Below are 22,852 nucleotides of genomic sequence, written 5' to 3'. Positions count from 1 at the left end.
ACAGAAGGCTGCTGTCCCCAGAATACACAGAGACGCATTATACAAAAGACGGGCAGATAGTGACTGTATCACCCAACCACACCGTAAGTAAGATTCGTGAGGCTGCAAAGGTGGTAATGAGAATTGCAGCACTGTCCCCCTTGGTTTTCAGTCAATCAAAATGAAATAATCTCAAAGAGGTTAGAATATTAGAAGATACTTCACAACGGATGCTTTCCCAGGCTTTGCGATTTGACTTACGCATTACATTACATGCACAGTGAATGCTGGAAAGGTATAATGTGTGCTTCCTTTGGTGTTTCAGGTAGAATGTCTAGGTTTCTATGAATACTTAGGGATTTGCCTGGTACTGGCTAAGTAGATGTTGAATGAAACCAACTTTGCACCAGACTGGGTCCAAAATCTTACTGCAATCTTTATTTGGGTCCCTTGAGATAACAGTCCCAAATCTGATGACTCTGATCAAGAGTGTGGTTTTGTATGGCCGACCCAAAGAGAGACAGACATTTTGATTTTAGATATTATTATTTGTATAAAACTCATATTATAACAGAATGAGTGTGTTCAAGTGCCTGAGATACTCCTTCATTTGAAAACAGAACAAAACCTTAAAATAATATTAGAACTCTTGTTTGGTAGTAGCAGAAAACAAGCTTGCTTCCTCCTCAATATGACATCCCTTCAAATATTTAAACAGGGCTTTCATATCACCTCTTAACCTTCTCTTCTCCAGGCTAAACATCTTATTCACACTACTGACTCATGTTCAACTGGTGGTTTACTTGGGCTCCTAGATAGGTCCCTTTCATACATATAAGTCTCTCGTTCAGCCAGGTGTCCCCCATAATCCTATATCTGTGCGTTTCATTTTTCCTCCCTAAGTGCAGTACCTTACATTTCTCCGTGTTGAAATTCATTTTGTTAGCTTTGGCCCAGCTTTCTAGTCTATTCAGATCATTTTGAATGTTGATCCTGTCCTCTGGAGTATTAGCTATTCCTCCCAATTTGGTGTCATCTGCAAATTTGATAAGTATGCCCCCAATTCTGTCATCCAAGCCATTGATAAAGATGTTGAATAGCACTGGGCCCAGGACAGAGCCCTGTGTCCATTGCACGTTTCTAGTTCATCCATCAGCTGGTGCAGAAAATGGGGTGCCAGAACAGCAAATGGTGCTACGTCATCCTCAGTTCAAGGAACATTGTCCTCAAGGCCAACCAGGTAATTTTTAACACTTGATGCAGAGGAACTCTTTGAAATGCCTCTGCCTCGTCCTTAGGGGCAAAAATGCAAGGATATTAATTAAGAAGAATTGTTTTCCCCAAACTCTGGTCCTTGAAGCAGCCGCCTCATTCTGCTGGATGAGAGAGCCAAGCCCAAAACCACTGGATGGTTCATTGGGAGGATAAACAAATCCAGGGTTTAAGGAAATGCCAGTCTTGGTGAATGGTTGAGATAAGTGTGGTGAAGCATGGCACACAAAGGGCTCATTAAGAGGAGAATGAAACCGAAGGCTCCTGCAGATTAAGAGATTATTTAGGAAGATAGGATTCATTTCTCCCAATGAGTCATTGGATTTTCTTGAGAATTCTCTTAATCATATTTTTGTCCCCAGACAGGATTGTAACATGGTTTTCTTTCTTTTCCAAAAATCAATTTTTCTTTCTTTCTTTCTTTCTTAAGTAATTTTGTTGTAGAAGATCAGTCAAGGCAATATATGGTTTTCTTAACCCTTAGTACCTTTATCATTATGCATTGATTTCTGTAGCATTACCAGAATACAGTAAAACTTTAAAATAATAATAAATAATAAAAGCTTTATTTATATACCGCCCTTCTACAAAATCAGGGCGGTGTACAACACAATACAACACAATACAATAATATACACTATAAAATATACATTCAATTAAAATAACAATAAAACAACTCCAGCCAGCTTGCCATGCTGATGAAGAGAAGAGGGTAGGGTTGTTCGGGGCACACATCAGGGGTATGCCTGCTTGAATAAAAAAGTCTTCAGCCCCTTTTTAAACTGGGCCAGGGAAGTCGCTGAGCGGAGCTCTATGGGCAGAGAGTGCCAGAGGTTGGGGGCCGAGGTGGTAAAGGCCCTCCTAGAGGTGGAGACTAATCTGGCCCCTGGAACCCTTAACAGTTGCTGCCCAGATGTTCTGAGTGTGTGGGGCGGATTGTATGGAGAGAGGCGGTCCTCAAGGTACCCTGGGCCCAAGCCATTTAGGGCTTTATAGGTAATAACCAACACCTTGTATTGCGTCCGGAAGCGAATAGGCAGCCAGTGCAAATCCTTAAGCACTGGTTTTATATGACTGGCCCTGGATGTACCAGTGACCAGTCGGGCTGCCATATTCTGCACTAGTTGCAGCTTCCGGGTATGGTACAAGGGTTGCCCCATGTAGAGCACGTTACAGAAATCCAAGCGAGAGGTTACCAGGGCATGTACTACGGCATGATGTAACACTTGGATCCTTGTGTCTGGGATCAGTAATAGACTGGATGAGGGCCTATGCAGAATCTCATGGAGATGCTCTCTTTTAGGTGGTTCAGCTGTTCCTGGAATGCAGTTTGATGCCACTTTCATTGCCATGGATCCATCCTACAGAATCCTGGCATTTGTAGTTTTGTGAGGCACCAGCCTGGTTTGGCAGAGGAGGCTAAAGACCTCATAAAATGACATATCCCAAGATTTTTTGGATAATTCTTATAGTACAGTGGTACCTCGGGATACGAAATACCCAGGTTACGAAATTTTCGGGATACGAAAAAATCCCATTGGAAATCATTGTTCCAGGTTACGAATGTTTTTTCGGGTTACGAATAAAATTTTTGGTGCTTTTTTCGGCTTTTTCGCACGAAACGCGGCTTTTCCCCATTAGCGCCTATGGCAATTCGGCTTACGAAGGCTTTTCGGGTTACGAAAGCGGCCGCGGAACGAATTACTTTCGTAACCCGAGGCACCACTGTATAGTATTTAAAGTGGTGCAAACTGCATTATTTCTACATTGCAGATGCACCCAATATGATCTGAGGAGGTGATATCCCTTTATCATTAAGTGTTTAGCTTTGTCTTGTTTTGACATTGAATAAACTGAGGCTGTCACACTTTCAACGTATCATGAAATGGCGTGACACTTTAGGAAAGGCAATACCCTCATCCCTATTCCTTCTACATTTGCGACTCTGACTTTTGCAGATTTGATTATTCACAAGTTTTCTTAATATGTTCTTTCTAGGAATATCTAGGTCCTCCAGTGCAACTCTAAGGTCAACCTTAACCAAAAGTCACACTGAAGGACCTGGAGAAAATGCTCCGCTAGGCATCTGTAGCTCCTCCAGCGCAACTCTACGGTCCATGTCTGGCAGATATTGACCACAGCATTGCACTGGAGGACCTACAGATTCCTAAAGAGGGGTTCTCTCAGGTAAAAACTTAGCATTTTTGTTATTTGTGGTTTTCCTACATTCATGGGGGTTCTGTGCTCCTGACCCCAGCAAATGTGGAGGGGCAAGATGGGATATGCATAAAATGAAATGAAATGAAATAGAGCTGGGGGCATTAATGACATTAATGCCAATTACTTGACAGTTTCACCAGTACCTAGAAACTGTGTTGCTGCTGCAGGATAATCTGGTTCTTGCTTAAATTTGCATGCACAACCCACAGAAAATGAGGTGTCTTAGTTACCAATTGCTTCCCTCTGTTGTTCCAGGACCACTGTCTCTACCACGGCCGCGTCCGAGGGCACGAAGGCTCCTCAGTGGTGCTCAGTACATGCTCTGGAATCAGGTAAGACATGGATTGACCAAAGAGATTAATAGGCACTTGCTTCCTCCCCAACACATTCAGGTGGCAAACCTGTGGTCCGTGAGCCAAGTGTGCCTGGTGGGGGTCCCTAACTGGCTCACAGCTTTTTACATGCCCTGCCATGAATGGCTGCCAAGCATTCAGAAAGCTTAATTTCAGAAGGCGGTGGCAATTGATATGAATATGCATAATGGATTTATGTGAGAGGGCGGGAGTAAGTGAAGTTATATTAAGGGTTGTGGTTGTGTGCCAAGCAATGCCTGATGAAATTCCCTCTTATAGAATCAGAATCCTAGAGTTGGAAGAGACTCCCAGGGGCCATCCAATCCAACCCCATTCTGCCATGCAGGAACTCTCAACCAAAGCATCCCCAACAGATGGACATCCAGCCTTTGTTTACAGACCTCCAAAGAAGGAGACTCCATCATACTCTGAAGGAGTGTATTCCACTGTCGAACTGCCCTTACTCTAAGAAATTCCTCCTAATGTTGAGATGGAATCTCTTTTCCTGTAGCTTGCATCTACTGCTCCATGCCCCAGTCTCTGGAGCTGGAGAAAACAAGCTTGCTCCCTCCTCAATATGACATCCCTTCAAATATTTAAACAGGGCTCTCATATCACCTCTTAACCATCTCTTTTCCAGGCTAAACATACCCAGCTCCCTAAGACATTCCTCATAAGGCATGCTTTCCAGGCCCTTCACCATTTTAGTGGTCCTCCTTCCAGTTTGCAATTGCCCACCCATGAGAAACCGGAGATTGGTATATATGAGCCATTGATGCAGCATGGTGGGTTTTTAAAATTATGTTGTGGAGAATCTCTAAAAATTAGTACGACAGTCTCCATACCTAGAAGAAATATGCATGTCAGTGGATTTTTGCCCAAATTTCACCAATTAGGACTCTGAATTTGAGGCTCACTTCCCTGCGATTTGGAGAATTCACGTTTCCTACAATGTGCATAAATACAGCTTTTCTGAGATAAAATGTAACTGCTGGGAATCTCCCTGGTCTAATCGCATTCTCTTGTAGATAAGATTCAGTGCCTTTTTGTCACAAAATGACTCAGGGTCATTTGGCTTCTCCACATCAAGATTTTTTTTGGGTGGGAAATCATCTCCCCAAACAATTCAGGATTCAGAAGGCCACATTCTCAAACGCTATTGTTTTCTGCCTTCAGATCTATTCTGATTTATGGTGACCTTAAGGACAACCTGAACAAATCTTGCAGAGAAAACACCATGATTAAGGCATTAGGAGAAGAAGAAGACTGCCTTATAGATGAATGGACTTCATCCAGGAAGCCACAATGGCCGCCCTGAGTCTTCAGGACCTGAGCAGGACCTGGGGGTATCTCATTCATAGAGTCACCATAAATCAAAATTGACTTGAAAGCACTTCCTAACCAGTTTTAATTCTGGCAAGACTTTTCACTCCATCCTTCCTTCTCCAGCTTGCCATTCATGAGAATGGCCCCAAAGCCTTAAGAGCAAGCGTTCATTCTCTATTTGTGAACCCTTTCTAGGAAGTTGATCACACGGGTGGAAAGACTGGAAGTTTAAACGGGGTTTATCCCATCAAAATCACGCAATTACTATGAAGATTTTCACACACGGTGGTCATTATCCTGGGAATAACCCGGGAATAACCTGGCGATAAACATTAACAAATCAGTCACAGGATTTTCCCGTGAATGATTTGTTGCTGTTTATCACCTGGTTATTCCTGGGTTAATGGTGCTTTAATCGCTTTTGATCACGATGTCATGTGAAAGCCTTATTGCGAATGCACGCAATCGTGCAATTTTCACGGGATATTCCCAGGATAATGATACTTTAATAATGATGTTGTGTGAAAAGCTTAATCCTGAATGCACAATTTTCACAGGATAAACACATGAGATAAACCCCTTGTTTAAATATATGAAGGGCTGTCATATTGAGCATGGAGCAAGCTTATTTTCTGCTGTTCCAGAGACTAGAATATGGCGCAATGGATGGAAGCTACAGGAAAAGAGATTCCAGCTCAACATTAGGAGGAACTTCCTGACAGTAAGGGCTGTTCTGCAGTGGAAGACACTCCCTTGGAGTGGAATCTCCTTCCCTGGAGGTCTTTAAACAGAGGCTGGATGACCATCTGTTGGGTGTGCTTTGGTTGTGTCTTCCTGCATGGCAGAATGGGGTTGGACTGGATGACCCTTGAGGTCTCTTCCAGCTCTGTGATTCTATGATTCTACACTTCCAATTGCCCCTGTGTGATAAACTCCTAGGTCTGGAGATGGAGAGAAAGGAAAGGGGAGATACTTCCCAGGGGTTCTTTTACAATCCCCGTGCCCTTTTCCTCCTCCACTTTTTGTGCCGCTAGTCCCTCTGTTACAGCTTATCATCGCAGGACTCAAAATAGCCCTGGCAGATCTTCATTTCTGTGAGCTCCTTCTTGAGGAATGCTGGCAAGTGAAGTCATCTCTCAGCTATGCATCCTTACACAGACACACACACACACATACACACACACTATTAATTTGTGACTCAGGATATTAATGGACACAAAAATGAGTTGCACAGCTGGAGGCGAGCCTCATGCCTTCCTCGTGTGCCTTTGCCTGAGGCTGCAACTGAACTGAGAGGTCAGCTGGGTGAAGATCCCATTGGTTATAGGTCCTCAGTCCCGTTACGGAATTAAAATTGGCTCTCTTCATTCAAAGCTCTTGCTTTGGTTGTCTTTTGGTTTTGTTTTGCTTGCATTGCAAATTTGCATCCTTGAGATTTTTGAGTTTAATATCCTGGGGGGGGGGAAGCCATATGAGGGCATTTTCTTCTCTTTCCATCGTCAGAAAGAAAGGTTTTATATTTGAACAAAGAGCAAAGTACATACCATGCAACATTTCAAAGATGAAAACCGGGACGTGTGTAGCAGGGCAATATCAGAGTGTGGTCAAGATGGCAGAAGTTATTGTTGTTCGTGTGTGCCTTCAAGTAATTTCTGACTTACGGAGACCCTAAGGTCGCGGGTTTCCTTGGCAAGATTTGTTAAGAAGAAACTGAGAGTATGTGGCTCGCCCAAGGCCACGGAGTGGGTTTTTATGACTGAGCTGGGAATCGAACCCTGGTTTCCAGAGTCGTCAACCAAGACTCAAACCACTCTGCCATGCTGGCTCTGCCAGTTATTAATAATAATAATTATAAAAAAGACAAGCTAAGAGAAGCTGCAGCGGTTTGCTTTTGACTGAGTTTACTGGAATGAGCAAGATTCTGCCTGCTCCTCTTTTCTCTCCCCATTGAATACTTTTGCACTTTGAACTCAGTTTGCAGCAATTGAAATAAGCTGAGGACGGATAGCAAAACTGGGGGGAGGGGGGAAAGAGAAATCGGGACATTTTAAAAGTAGCTGTAAAAGTGGGACAACAGAGGATTAATATAAAACTTTTCCTTGCCAAACTGGGACAGCTGGAGTGTGGAGATGTGTTCAAAAGGTACCTACAGTGTCTTCATTCACTCCATGATTCTGGGGTGCTGCTACTCTCTGCTTCTGTCTTTTGTCTCCTCCTTGCTGTGGAATCCCATATCTTAGTTTTTTGTCCTATCATAGTGGAGAAAGGCAAGCAGGCACAGAGAACTGGTACACACAGCTTTTAAGCCATGGTTACATCAGGAAAAAATGGCTTTGGTTATGTTTATTGCATGACTATGGCCTATAGCTGCTCTGTTCCCGACTCGTAGCTCCTGTGTCACTTTTCATTGACAGGGGAAACCCATCAATGACCTTGCAAGTGACACTCTTTTCGTTGAAGAAAACTCCACGATAGGGTCACCATAAATCAGAAAGGACTTTAAGGCACGCAACAGCAGCAGCAGCAACAACAACAAACTAACCTTCACTTCAGCATTTAGAAATAGAGTTCAGGCATTCAAAGATCCCCAGAAAAACCCATGATATGTTTGCCTTAGGGTTGCCCTAAGTTGGAAACACTTGAAGGCATACAACAAAAGCAACAGTTCAAGAAGTGACTTTAAAGTACTACAAAGATGGCTGGAAATAATGTACTACAAAGAAGGTTGGAAATAATGATAATTATTTGTGTTGCTGTTGTGTGCCGTCAAGTTGCTTCTGATTTATGGCGACTCTAAGGCAAACCGATCACAGGGCTTTTGAGTAGGGAACTGAACCCCAGTCTCCTGAGTCCTAGACCAGTGTTCAAACCACTGCACCACTCTGGTTACTGTAATGAGTACTGGGAATGAATTATTAATTTTTAAAGTATTTTTTAAAAAGTAACTTGGCAAGCTCCAGATTTTGGGACACGCACCGTCCGTCTGCCCCACCCGCCTCCCTGGAGTGCCATGAAGATAAAATGCTCAGCAAGGGAGAAGCAAGTAAGCCAAACTGAGTTCCTCAGAAAAAGGCTCAAGATGGAATAAACAAATAGCCCTGTGTGTGTTCCAGCAACGTGTCCTTAAACTTTATTGCCACATTGTTCTGCCTTTCCACATGACACAGGGAGAAAGGAATGCCTCTGTGCATCATGCTTCTTTTGTGGCCAAGCCAAACTCTCTCCTGCTCCATTGGTTCGGGCGGGGGAAGAAAACGTGGCCAAGATTCCCCAAGAGAACTCCATCCATGCAAATACTCCAGGACCGCATTGTCTCATTCAAACATGGATGGATCTGGGGGGAATTCTAGCAGAGCTTACACAGTCTACATATAAATAAAACACACAGGCCGGTCAAAGGCTCCCCTATTTACTCATTAAAAGTGTATTTAAATAAAAACCTCTTTACTTGAGAGTGAAAGGAATGCAAGGAAGGAGCCAGCCTAGTCTCCTGAGAAAGGGAGTTGCAGAGGTTTGGAGCAGCCACCGAGAAGGCTCTCTCTTCTGTGTCCTCACAAAGTGAGCCTGTGATGGTGATGGTGATGGGACTGAGGGAAAGCTTTCCCTTGAAGATCTCAGGGCTCTGGAAGGTTTGTATGGGGAGATACGGTCTCTCAAATCGTCTGGATTTATGTTTGGCTATGACTCCACTCTGGGCTCAAAATGCCCAGAGTTGCAGGCATGTGCTAGCTATTTGTTTGAATTCCTCTTTGATGATTTCCCCCCTTTTCCATTTCTTATGCATCTCCCATTTAAAACTTAGTTCAGTTGAATATTCCTTACTCATTCATCCTGGTTTCTTGTTCATTGGAACAGATTGAAATTGTGCCTCCAGTATCTCCCTTTTGAGAAACTCCCATCCGTCCTGAGCTTCCTTCTCTTTCAGTATTCATGACCACGATATCACCCCCAGTATTTTCCTTAAGTTTACTGAAATCAACTCCTCTAAAGTCTTACAATGCATGTCTGACTATGCCTTGCTTCTCCTTTCCATTGTATAACAAACTCCAGGAGAACATGGTCACTTCCACCTAAGGATCCCACCACTTACACCCATTAACCAAGTCATCCTTGTTGGTTAGGATCAGATCCAAAATAGCTGACCCCCTTGTTGCCTCTTCCACCTTTTGGACCATGAAATTGTCTTCCAGGCAAGTGAGGAATTTGCTAGGCCTTGAGGATTTGGCTGAGTTTGACTTCCAGCAAATATCAGGATAGTTGAAGTCACTCTCCTTTCTGAGTGTGTAGTCGTCTGTTCTAGAAAGGCATAATTCAATTCCTCTGTCTACTTAAGGATCCGTAGTAGACTCCCATAATAATATCCCTGTTGTTTCCCTCCCCTTTAATTTTTATCTAGATGCTCAGTGTTTGGGGTGTATAGTTGTGCTATGTTTGGCTTATATTTGTTATTTTTATGTAATTGTTTTAATAGATGAGAATAAAATCTCATTAAAAATGAGAAAAATGGGCCTGAGAGCAAATCAAGCCTGAACTCTCCCTGGAAACCAAAATAGCTGAATTGAGGCCATGGCACATTGGAGATATCATGAGATGGCATGATTCATGAGCAAAGACAGCTATGCTGGGGAAAGTGGAAGGCAGTAGGAAAAGAAAATCTCATTATAGGTGGAATAACTCTGTCAAGGAATCCATGGTGGCACTGAGTTTGCAAGACCTGAGCAGGGCTGTTGATGAACAGGTCTCTTCTCCATAGCGCCACCAGAAGTCAAAGCTGACTTTATGACAGTTAGCAACAACAACAAACAATATTGACCTGGACTAAGGCACCACAGAGGCTCTAAAATAGAGGTCAGATGGTCACTTCCAAAAAATGCTTTACTAGTCGATTCCCACCTGGTGTGGGATTGGACTAAGTGGACCTTAAAATCTCTTCCAACTCTTATATATCCCCATATCTGTATATTGGAATAATATTGACCCACTGTACATATGCGAGCCAGTGTGGTGTAGTGGTTTGAGTGTTGGACTAGGAAACTGGGGTACCAGGGTTCAAATCCTGGCTTGACCATGGAAACTCAGTGGGTGAGCCTGGGCAAGTCACACTCTCTCAGCCTCACAGGATGGCAATGGCAGATCCCCTCTGAAGACAGTTGCCAAGAAAACCCCATGATAGGCAAATGCCTTAGGGCCGCCATACATCAGAAATGACTTGAAAGACACACAACAACAACAGATATGGGAAAATGCTAATTAAAATAGTGCTTCTTATTGGCATTGCTGTTGCTATAATCACCCACTTTTGCTCCTTAACTAGTGGGCTGATTATACTGGACCACAATAACAGCTATTACCTGAAACCTCCAGCAAGTCCAGGGCCTGGGCCTCATGTCATCTACCGGACGGAGCACTTGCCAGTCAAAGGTGGGACTTGCGGGCATGGCGACCAGCTCCAAAGCAACGTAGCAGATATTGCCAGATTCCTCAAACCAGTGGTGCATCAGCGGGTAAGCCTTTGTCTCAGTGGTTAGCAATGTGTAAGTCTGGAGCATGCATGCGGCCCCTGGGCTGCATCTGTAGCCCCAGACTCTCTTCGACCAAACCTCTTTTCTCACAGAAAAAGATAAATCCCTTTCTTTGAAGCCTCCAGGAACAAACCACATTTTTAATTAGTTGCAGACCTCTATTTAAAAAAGCACATTTTTTCAAAATCAGAACTAGAGTTCCCTTAATTCCAGTTTTTTGGGGGCAGCGGGATGGGGGGGGGATTTTTGCCCCAGAGGATCCCAGGGATAGAAAACTGGCCCCAGATCCACCAAAGTTGTCCACTCCTTGCTTCATGCTCTGGGTGGACATTATAGGATCCAAGATCAGGGAGTGAGACCGCCAACAAATACCAAGTGCAGTACGCTCCATTTCAGAGGAAGGAACTGCCAAACCCAGCTCTGAGTATTGCTTTTCTACGAAAAACCTAGGAAATTCATTCAAAGATAAAGCTGTGTTCATCTGTAAAATCAGTATGCAAAGGGATCTTGCAGCACCTTTGAGACTAAAGGAAAGAAAGAAGTTGGTGGCATGAGCTTTCATAGACTTAAATCTACTTCTCCAAATGCATCTGAGCAAATAGACTTAAATCACTGAAAGCTCATGCTGCCAACTTCTTTCTTTCAGTGAGTCTCAAAGGTGCTACAAGATCTGTCTACCAGAGAGGTGACTTGAAGGCACATACGTACACACAAAGCAGTGTTGTGTAGCTGCTCTGGGGATCAGGTTTTGTCAGCACGGATCCACGGTAGGCTGCATGCCTCCATTTTCTATCAAAAATCAGTTGAAAATTATCACTGGAAGTGATTTTCAGACACAAATCAGGTGACTTACAGAAGGCGGTTGGATGGTTTTTGGCAGGGCAGGTTTAGAGGTGTTTAAAGTGGAGGTCTTCAGTATCAGCAATTGATCCGAAAATGTAACAGGGGCAAAGGGTGTGGGGGCCTTAGGAGCAGGGTTTGGGCAAGTCTGGGGACCACAAAATGTCTTGTGGGACATTATGTAGTCCTGGGCCATGCTCCCCCCCCCACACTTTTGCTAAAGTAATTTGTTTTGCAGAAAAGGAGGGACGTCTGGAGGACCCTAAAATACATGGAGCTCTTCATTGTTGCAGACTACACCCTGGTGAGAATTTCTTTCCTTTTCCCTTTAGCGTAAAAGAGGCTTTCATGTGGCGCTTCTATGAACTCACGGAAGCCTCGAGTCCAGTTTCACAACAGCCTTGGTCTTACCAGGCTGGAGCCAAGATCCTACATTGGGGTTTTTCTAGCATGGATCTCCACATGTGGAGTTATGCACGGATTGCAATATGTAGCTCTTACGTTGAATGGTGCCATTGTGCTAGCAAATGCACAACCAAACAGACATGTGTCTGCAGTTCTGCCTGCGAAATGGCACCAAGTACGCAACTCCACTCCTGCACCCCTGAACTGACTGGAGACATTTTGGTAGAAAGGTGGGATACATCATCATCATTCTTCATAGGGTGCACGTGCACATTTGGTTGCTCATTCGTTTGTGCTACATTTCCACTCAACACAAGAGTTGTGGAGCATAATCAATGTGTTAATTCCACATATAGAGGTTTTGGTCAAGCAAACTCAATGCAAAATCTCAGCTACTAACTTTCAGAGATAGTATGCCTTTGATATATCAATGTCAGTAGATATATAATCAATTGCTGGGGAATGTGATGTGGAAATTGCAGTCGGTCATATGTCCTGCTGATATATTTCCCAAAGGCAACTATTTGGCTATTGTGGGGATATAATATTCAATTAGAAAAGACTTTGGTCTTGTTCTTCTTAGGTTGGGACCTGTCTCGTTCCCATCAGTCCAGGCTTAGATGCTAGCAGGACATCTGTAACAGGGCTTTTCCTGTTGACCTCAGGTTCATTGCCATTGTTGGTAGCTTCATCCTCCTTGAATGCACCTAATCCCCTTTCAAAGATGTCTAAGTTGGTGGCCAGCACAAAGTGTTGTGACAGCAAATTCTGCAGACAGATGACGTGGGGTGTGTGAATGACCTCCTTTTGTCTGCCTTGAATCCCCTGCCAATAAGTTTCAGGGGGTGGCCTCCAGATCTGTTATTACAATATTTGTTTTACTTGTCTGATCCTCCCAGGGTGGTCCATCCCTGCTATGTCTGTCTTCCCCAAGAGAAAGGGCAAGGGGCAGGCAGGCAGACAGTCTTTCCAAGCAGCAAACATCTAACTGATGTTTGTCCCAAAGTCAGATTTATCTCTGTCTGACCCTGAAAGGCCTAAATACCCTGAAGGTACCAGATCCCATCTGATCTTGGAAGCTAAGCAGGGTGAGTCTTGGTTAGTACTTAGATGGGAGGCCTCCAGAGAGTACAAGGTACTGTAGGGTATGCAGTCGCCCCTCTACATTTGCAGCTTTGACTTTTGTGGATTTTATTATTTGTGGATTTGATCAATATGTTCTCTCTAGGAATTTCTAGGTCCTTCAGTGTGACTCTGCTGGAAGATGACCATAGAGTCAAGCTGGAAGACCTAGAGATTTCTAAAGAGGCATTCTCTCAGGTTAAACAAAATAGGGTTTTTTATTTGCAGTTTTCCCATTTTCACAGGGTTCCTGTGCCCCTAACCCCAGTGAATGTGGAAAGCCCACTTTATTTTAGTGGACAGCAATGGCAAACTGGGATGTGGTGGCTTAGTGGTTAAGACACCAATTCTGATGATCGGGAGAGCAGAAGGTTGGCAGTTTGAGGCCTAAGTGCTGTATGATAGGGTGGGTTCCCATCACTGGTCCCAGCTTCTGCCAACATAGCAGTTCAGAAGCATGTAAAAGTGCAAGTAGATAAACAGCTACCACTTTAATGGGAAGGTAACAGCATTCAGTGCAGTCATACGTGCCACATAACCACCATGGCTCATAGTAACGGAGATGACCATGTTACGACTAGACATTCATGACAAGGGACTACCTGTACTTTTACCTTTAATGGCAAACCACCCCTTGAGAATTCCTGGCCTAAGAAATCCCTATGTAATTCATGGCGTCTCGATAGGTTGTTGGTGATGACCTAGAAAGCTCTATACGGCTTGAGTCCAGGTAATTTGAAAGATCATATCTCTGTTCATGAGTCCACTAAAGCTCTATGATCTTCAGGAGAGGCTCTTATCTCTGAAATGACCACCTTCTCAGGCTTATTTGGTGGGAACAAGGGAGAGGGCCTTCTTGGTGGCTGCTCCCAGTCTTAACTCCTTCCCTAGGGAAACCAGGGTAGCTCCTTCTTTGCTCTCCTTCCATCAGCAACTGAAAACATTCTTGTGCCATCAGGCTTTTGGAAACTGAATAGGATGGGTTTTTAATGATGCCCTGCGCTGTTTTAGAGCTTGTATGACCTCTTAATTTTAATGTCATATAGCCTTAATTGTAATGTTTTTAATGTTTTGACTTTATGCATTGTTTAAACTGCCTTTCAAATAACGTTTACAGTTCTACTTTAATCAAAGTTTTGTTTAGGTTTTAATCTGTATGGTTTTGAAGTGTGTTGTTAGCAGCCACCTTGAGTTCCATTATTGGGAGAAAGGTGGGATATAAATGCATACAACAACAGCAACAGCAACAACAACAACGTTAGCAGGTTAATTGAAGGCACATACATACATGAATCCTGCCACAGTGTTAGGGCTCCTTTCCTTTCCTTTTTTTTAAATCATGGAAAGCTAAAGAGGGTTTAAAGACCCAGGAAAAATGTGGAGGCATCTGAAATTGGTGTTTTCTGATTTGGATTTGGCCCAGAATGAAGGCAAATCCTTCTGAATGGAGTGTGTGTGTGTGTGTGTGTGTGTGTGTGTACATGTGCAGGGGTACTCCTTTTCCATGGGCCACCCAACTGTATGAAATTTGGCTTTAATAATTAATAGATGAGAGATGTTGTTAATTGCCATCAAGTCACCTTCAACCTATGAAGTTGACCCTATGAAGAAGACACCTCCATGACTCTCTGTCATTAACAGCTCTGCAAACTCATAGCCTGATGGAGTCAATCTACTACACTGTGGTCTTCCTCTTTTCCTTGTTGTTGTTGTTGTTGTTGTTGTTGTTGTTGTTGTGTGCCTTCCAGTCATTTTTAATGTATGGCGAACCTATCATGGGGTTTTCCTACTGCCCTTAAATATACCGAGCATTGCCGTCTTGTAGAACGATGATGCTCGATAATGCTTAATGTGAGTCATGTTATCTCATTATCTGTTCAATTATGATAGCCCTGCATCATTTTGGCTTCTAGGAGAGTTCAGATATGAGTTGCTCTCAGATCTATTGATTTGTCCTTTTGGCTTAAGATGTACATCACTGACTGTGTTTCTTTTTTTCTATCTTCTTCTCCTCTTGTTCCTCTCCAGTTTACAACTCAAAAGCAAAACTTGGGTCGCACAAAGCAACGGATTCTGGAGATTGCCAATTATGTGGACAAGGTAATCCCTTGGATTATGGTGGCTGTGTCTATACTTAAGACAAATACAGAAAGGCTCATAGCTTCCTAATTATCTAACAGGATAAGACTATAGCCACATCTGCACTATTAATGCAGTTTGGCACTACTTTAGTTGCCATAGCTCAACCCTATGGAATTCTGGGATGTGTAGTTTTGTGAGATATTTAGCCCTCTCTGTCAGAGAACTCAGGTGCCCCAACAAACGGTAGATCCCAGAATTCCATAGCATTGAGCCATGGCAATTAAAGTGGTGTCATATTGCATTATTTCTGCAATGCAGATGCAGCCTATAGTATAGTTTGTGGTTTTGGTGGTTGTGAACTCCAAAGGGACAGGTTCTGCTGCCAACTGTGGTTAGGGAGTTTCAAGACTGTCTGTATGCTTAAACATGGCATTGCCCAAATCGTGTAGAAAAGGGGTAGCTGTCAAAGAGAGACGTCGTCCTTTTTTTAACTTAGTTCCAGAAAGAATAATTTGAGAAGTTTTCTTCCCACTGTGAGAACGTCTTTGAGAGCTGCAGTTTTCACCGGCTGGTTGTAGTTTGAGACTTATTGGGTGGAAAAATTGCATTTGGGGTTTTTGCACACAAAGCAGCCTTTTCCCTGCAGGAAATAATTTTTTGGGGCAGAAATGTTATTTTCTGCATACAGAAATTGCTGTTTCCTATGCAAAAAATGCTGTTTTCTTTGCCAGCCCACCCACTGCAAAGTTAGTGCAGAATAAGCCCTGAACTGTTAGGATTAGTTTTTTGTGGGTTTTTTGGTCAGGGTTTCCCAACACTTCAGAAACACATTTTGACTTCATGCGTGTGTGTGTGTGTGTGTGAAATATTTTTCCATCCCTGTTGTATCATCTAATTTTAAAAGGGAAGGGTGATGCAACTCTCTTACCCAGTTATAACACTGCCCCCCCTGCATCACCCTTCCTCTTTCCCCATTCTCATTATGCTTTTAATTGCTTTTAAACTGTTTTAATTCAGTGCTTAATTTCAATATGCCAGTGTATTCGATTGCTTTTTAAAATTGTTCTTGAATGGTGCAGCCCATCGGTTTGGGCTTTGTTTAGATTTATGTCCTTGTAAGCTTCCCTGGGTCGTGCAAACGGAGAAAGGCTGAATCTAAATTAACTAATTAAAGGAATCTGTGTCTACGGGTGGCCTCTGTTCCCTGCCCTGTTGTTTTTAATTGAATCCCCAGCCTCCACCGCGGATCACATTAAACCTGCGGAGCTGTCTCTGTCCTACTTCATGCATCATATAGTCTTTTGCCTGGAAATCTTCTGTCGCAAGAGCTTCCTCTCTCGCATGCTCTCTATATGTCACATTGCTTTCCACAGTGTTTTGAATGAAACCTTTCCTCCAGTTTTTATTGATTTCCTCTGAAGTGAGCAGGCAGAGTCACTGTCACTGGGCTGGGTCTCTGTGTTCCCCTCTTCCCTTCTTAAACCTAAGAACATAAGGAGATGGGATAGAAATATTTGAACTAATGAACAAACCCTGATGGACAGAGGAGATAATATCACTTGATGTGTAATGGTTTTTGAGGTTGACAGTGGATTTCTAGGCCTGGTTTTTAAAATCATCATTATCATCTCCTCCCTCTCTTCTTCCTCTTCCTCCTTCCCCTCTTTCTCCTCCCTGCTCCTTCTTCCTCTTCTTTTGCTCCTATTAATCCTCTCTTCTCCTTCCTTCTGCTCATCCTTCTCCTCTTCCTCTGCCTCCTTTCATTCCTCTTCCTTCTCCTCCTCCTCTCTTCCTCCTCCTCTTTTCATGTTTCTTCTTCTTCCTCCTGCCCATCCCTCCCCTCTTTCTCTACTGTCTCCCCAAATTCCTCCTCCCCTCTCCTCCTTTCTCCTCCCTCCTCTTCTCCCCTTCTTCTTTTTCCTCCTCCTTCCTCCTTCTCTTCTTTCTCTCCTTCCTTCCTTCCTCTTCTTCCTCCTCTCCTTCTTTCTGTTCCTTCTCTTCTTCCTCCTCTTTCATCCCTCTCTTTCTTTTTCTTCTTCTCCCTCTTCTTTCCTCCTCCTCCTTCTTCCTCTTCCCTTTCTCCTACTTCTCCCTTTCCCCCCTGTCTTCTTTTCCTTCTTGCTTCTTTTCTCTCTCCTTCCATTCCTGACTTTCTCCACCAGTTTTACAGGTCCTTGGACATCAAAGTTGCCCTGATAGGTCTTGAGGTATGGACCGAACGGGACCAGTGCACCGTGAGCAATGATGCCCATGCCACCCTCGTGTCCTTCCTGCAGTGGAAAAAGTCTTTGAAATCTCGGAAGAAGCATGACAATGCTCAGCTCTTGACGTGAGTCTTCCTGGCGGAAGGAACCAAGATCGAAAAATACTCCAAAATCCAAAACATTTCTGGCCCAAAGCATGGAAGATTCCACCTGTACAGTATTTACATCATTTAGCAAACATTGCTTACTCACTCCCTTCTTCCAAATTCTCTCTCTGAAGGACAGTGATTCTTGTTTTTGGTCTTTGCAGCATCTAGTAGTAATGTGTTTCTCAGGTTTCAGGTATTTTAACGTTCTGAGATTATTTTAGATTGGTCTGAAATTCTGTTCAAATCAATACAGGACCCTAACAATGGTGTCACTTTCTTTTGTTTCTTATCTTCACAGTGGAGTTCCATTCAAAGGGACAACAATTGGAATGGCTCCGCTAGAGGGCATGTGCAGTGGGGAAAACTCTGGTGGTGTCAGCATGGTAAGAAAGATTTTGCCTCTCCCCAATCTTCCCCAGTCACATGAAATATTCCTCTCCATCATTTTGACATAATCTCCTTCCTAACCACCAGCAAGTAGAATCATAGCATCATAGAGCTGGAAGCGACCACAAGGGCCATCCAATCCAACTCCCTTCTGCCATGCAATGCAAGCACTCTCTGTGACAGATGGCCACCCAGCCTCTGTTTGAAAACCTCCAAAGAAGGAGACTCCACTACACTCTGAGGCAGCATCTTCCACTGTCCAACTGCTCTGACCATCAGGACATTCTTCCTAATGTTGAAGTGCAATCTCTTTCCCTGTAGTCTGAATCCATTGTTCGATGTCTGAGTCTCTGGAGCGGCAGAAGACAAGCTTGCCCCATCCTCAATATGCCACCCCTTCAAATATTGAAACACAGTCCTTATGTCATCCCTTAAATTTCTCTTCTCCAGGCTAAACTCACCCAGCCCCCTAAGCCATTCCTCATAAGACTAAGTGGTTTCCAGACCTTTCCCCATTTTGGTCACCCTCCAATGGACATGCTCCTAAAAATAAATTATTATTATCATTATTATTATTATTACTATTCAATATCCCTCTTGAAATGTGGTGCTGTTGCAGAGTGAGCCTCATGACCGCCCCCATTGTTACCATAGGTCTTGGAATTCAGAGATATAGCCATGTTAGTCTGGACTATCAGCATGCAAAGAGATCTTGTAGCACCTAGGAGAGGCTAACTGTGTGAATGAAGTTGTAGCATAAACTTGCGTAGAATTGGTCTACTCCTTCAGATTCCTCATATGCTTGGCCTTGGAGTTTAGCTCACAAAAGAGAAGATCTAAGGGTTCTGTGAAAGCCCTATTTAAATACCAGATGTAGAATATCATGTAGAAGAGGGATCATCCTTGGTTTTTGTTTGCTGTTCCAAAGCCTAGAAGCCAAACCAGTAGATGCAAATTGCAGGAAAACCAATGCCACCTATCCTTCTTGGCAGGGAGTTAGCCTAGATTAACCTTGTGGTCCCTTCCAACTCTATGATTCTCAGTATGCTTTAGTTATAGATTTGTAGAGCTGGAAGGGGATCCCAAGGGTCATCTAGGCTAAACCCCAGCTAGTGCAAGAAATGCTCAGTTAAAGTCAGACAAACCAAGCTGTTGGAGTGATTGAGGGAATGGGGTATGTTTATTCTGGAGAGGATACGTAATAAGATAGCTAGCCAAGATCATGCTTGCATTGCTTGAATCTATTCTCATGTAGTTAAGTCCGGCCAGAGAGAGGAGAAGGAGAGGAGCTGCTTGGCAGCCATTTTGAGACCGTGTGCTTGAGACCGTGTGCTCATTGCTGAAGGGGTGGAGCTTCTGTGAGTCACATCTGTGAGTCACAAGGGGGCGGAGCTAGCAGACTAGCTTTATATACCAAATTCCAGAGAATTTTAGTTTTAGTTTTCTTTAACTCAACAACTCTACTCAAGTGGCATCAGGTTAGAATCAGATATTGAAATAGAACCTTCCCTTTAAGTATCAGATAGCAGCCAGGACATTCCTTTAAAGTAGTATTCCCAGTAGATTGACTGTTATATTCATTACTAAAGACTTTGCAGTATGGACAACGAGGGATCTGCTGTAGTCACCTGCAACTCTTGTGGGATGTTTCTCTTCTTGCCTACAGAAGTGGACAACTTCACATGCACCAAGTGCAAGTTGGTAGCACTCTTGGAGGAGAAAATGCAGCAACTGGAATCAAGAGTAGCTACACTTCTGCATATTAGGGAACAAGAGGATTTCCTGGACACAATAGAACTAACCATCTTGGATGAGCACCACACAGAGGAAGATGCTAGGGTGGAAGAGGTCACTTGCCATACACAGGAGGCAGACAGCTGGAGGAATGTCACAAAGAGAAGTAAGCCAAGAAGGAATTGTTCTGGGAGCTTGCAGCTAGAGTATCGATTCGAAGCTCTTTCCCTTATCAAGGAGGATGAAGAAGAGCAGCATGAACAAACTTCAGGGACAGAGCAGGCGAGCCTGAGAGTCCCACCCGAGGGAACAGTCGCTGCTAAGCCTCGGAGGAGGCGTGTGGTCGTAGTGGGGGACTCCTTGCTCAGGGGTACAGAAGCAGTGATATGTAGGCCTGACAAGATGTCTCGAGAGGTGTGTTGTCTTCCAGGTGCAAAGATCCGTGATGTGACAGAGAGGCTGACAAGACTGGTCAAGCCTACTGACCAATACCCCTTCCTTTTGGTCCATGTGGGAACTAATGATACTGCAAGACACAGCCTTCGGAACATCAAAAGGGATTACGAGGCACTTGGTAGGAAGCTGAAAGGAATGGATGTACAGGTTGTCATCTCGTCTCTTCTGCCAGTTGAAGGGCATGGTCCAGGAAGGGAGAGGAAAATAGCGGATGTGAACAACTGGGTTCGCAGATGGTGCCGCAGAGAAGGATTTGGATTCTTCGATCATGGGCTGCGGTTCCACGAGGAGGGACTTCTTGCAACAGACGGGTTGCATCTCACGCCAGTTGGAAGAAATGTTTTTGCCAACAGTCTCAAGAACTTGATCAGGAGGGCTTTAAACTGAGTTCCGAGGGGAAGGGAGACAATATTAAGGAAGGCGAAAGGGATGGCGAAAATAGTCAAACTGACATAGAGGAAACAAGGCAAACAGTGCAAGGACCCAACAGTGGGAGGCAAAAAAACTTGCACAGGCAGCAAGTAAAAGGGAACCATGGTCTGCAATGTCTCTACACTAATGCACAGAGCATGGGAAATAAGCAAGATGAACTCGAACTCCTAGTACAACAAAGCAAATATGATATAATAGGCATCACTGAAACCTGGTGGGATGAGTCTCATGATTGGAATGTGGAAATAGAGGGGTATAACCTTATTAAGAGAAATAGGCCAAACAGGAAAGGAGGAGGAATAGCACTATATGTCAGAGATATTTACACCAGTGAAGAGATCCAGGACATCAATCCTGGAAGCCAGGTGGAGAGCATCTGGGTAAAAATTAAAGGGGAGGGAAACAACAAGGATGTTATGATGGGAGTCTACTACAGACCCCCAAGTCAGACTGAGGAATTGGATGATATCTTTCTAGAACAGATGACCACACAGTCAGAAAAGAGAGATCTAGTAGTGATGGGCGACTTCAACTATCCTGATATTTGCTGGAAGTCAAACTCAGCAAAATCCTCAAGGCCTAACAAATTCCTCACTTGCCTGGAAGACAATTTCATGGTCCAAAAGGTGGAAGAGGCAACAAGGGGGTCAGCTATTTTAGATCTGATCCTAATCAACAAGGATGACTTGGTTAATGGGGTGCAAGTGGTAGGATCCTTAGGTGGAAGTGACCATGTTCTCCTGGAGTTTGTAATACAGTGGAAAGGAGAAGCCAGGCATAGTCAGACACGCATCCTAGACTTTAGGAGAGCGGATTTCAGTAAACTTAGAGAAGTATTGAGGGTGATCCCATGGTCAGAAATACTAAAAGATAAAGGAGTTCAGGACGGATGGGAGTTTCTCAAAAGAGAGATACTGAAGGCACAATTTCAAACAGTTCCAGTGAGAAAGAAAAATGGGAGGTGTCTCAAGAAACCAGGATGGATGACTAAGGAACTTTCAACTGAGCTAAGTTTAAAACGGAACATGTATAAGAAATGGAAAAAGGGGGAAATCACAAAAAAGGAATTCAAAGAAATAGCAGGCATGTGTAGGGGTAAAGTCAGAAAAGCTAAAGCACAGAATGAACTCAGGCTTGCTACAGAGGTTAAGAACAATAAAAAGGGCTTTTTTGGATATGTCCGCAGCAAAAGGAAGAAGAAGGAAACGGTAGGGCCACTGCGTGGAGAAGATGGCAAAATGCTAACAGAAGACAGAGAAAAGGCAGAATTACTCAACACCATCTTTGCCTCAGTCTTCTCAGAAAAGGCAAAGGGTGCTCAACCTGAGGATAATGGAGCAGAGGACAGAATAGGGGAATTTCAGCACAGAATAAGTAAAGAGATAGTAGAGGAATACCTTATTAATCTAAATGAATTTAATCTCCGGGACCAGATGAACTCCATCCAAGGGTATTAAAAGAACTGGCAAATGTAATATCGGAGCCATTGGCAATAATCTTTGAAAACTCCTGGAAAACAGGAGAGATCCCAGCAGACTGGCGGAGGGCAAACGTTGTCCCCATCTTCAAAAAGGGGAAGAAAGAGGATCCAAACAACTATCCTCCAGTTAGTCTGACATCAATCCCAGGAAAGATTCTGGAGCAGATCATTAAACAGAGAGTCTGTGAACATCTAGAAGGCAATGCCATAATCACAAAAAGTCAACATGGGTTTCAGAGAAACAAGTCATGCCAGACAAACCTAATCTCTTTCTTTGATAAAATTACCAGCTTGGTAGATGAAGGGAATGCTGTGGATATAGTATATCTTGATTTCAGTAAGGCCTTTGACAAGGTTTCCCATGACATTCTTGCAAACAAGCTTGTAAAATGTGGGCTAGACAAAGGAACTGTTACATGGATCTGTAATTGGTTGACCGGCCGAACCCAAAGGGTGCTCAACAATGGCTCCTTTTCATCCTGGAGAAAAGTGACCAGTGGGGTCCCACAGGGCTCTGTCCTGGGCCCAGTGCTATTCAACATCTTTATCAATGACCTGGATGACAGAATTGGAAGCATACTTATCAAATTTGCAGATGATACCAAATTAGGGGGAATAGCTAATACCCCAGAGGACAGGATCAAGATTCAAAATGACCTGAATAGACTAGAAAGCTGGGCCAAAGTTAACAAAATGAAATTCAACACGGAGAAATGTAAGGTATTGCACTTAGGGCGGAAAAATAAAATGCACAGATATAGGATGGGTGACACCTGGCTGAATGAAACTACGTGTGAAAGGGATCTAGGAGTCCAAGTAGACCACAAGTTGAACATGAGTGAACAGTGTGATGCGGCAGCTAAAAAGGCCAATGCTATTTTAGGCTGCA

The 22,852-nt window shown here is 43.6% G+C and overlaps 1 protein-coding gene across 1 annotated transcript in view; it reads left to right on the top strand.

The window, feature by feature from the left end:
* ADAM33 (ADAM metallopeptidase domain 33) overlaps window positions 1-22,852 on the top strand; it is an 86,509-nt gene that overhangs the window by 31,943 nt on the left and 31,714 nt on the right. Inside the window, exons 4-10 of the mRNA XM_042470126.1 lie at window positions 5-83; window positions 3,727-3,803; window positions 10,465-10,654; window positions 11,751-11,816; window positions 15,068-15,139; window positions 17,284-17,450; window positions 17,773-17,857. Of these exons, the coding sequence (XP_042326060.1) occupies window positions 5-83; window positions 3,727-3,803; window positions 10,465-10,654; window positions 11,751-11,816; window positions 15,068-15,139; window positions 17,284-17,450; window positions 17,773-17,857 (736 nt within the window). The remainder of the gene's footprint in view (window positions 1-4; window positions 84-3,726; window positions 3,804-10,464; window positions 10,655-11,750; window positions 11,817-15,067; window positions 15,140-17,283; window positions 17,451-17,772; window positions 17,858-22,852) is intronic.

The sequence above is a fragment of the Sceloporus undulatus genome, chromosome 5 (genome assembly GCF_019175285.1).
Source record: "Sceloporus undulatus isolate JIND9_A2432 ecotype Alabama chromosome 5, SceUnd_v1.1, whole genome shotgun sequence".
Classification (NCBI taxonomy): Eukaryota; Metazoa; Chordata; class Lepidosauria; order Squamata; family Phrynosomatidae; genus Sceloporus; species Sceloporus undulatus.
This window is presented reverse-complemented; position numbering and strand designations above follow the sequence as displayed.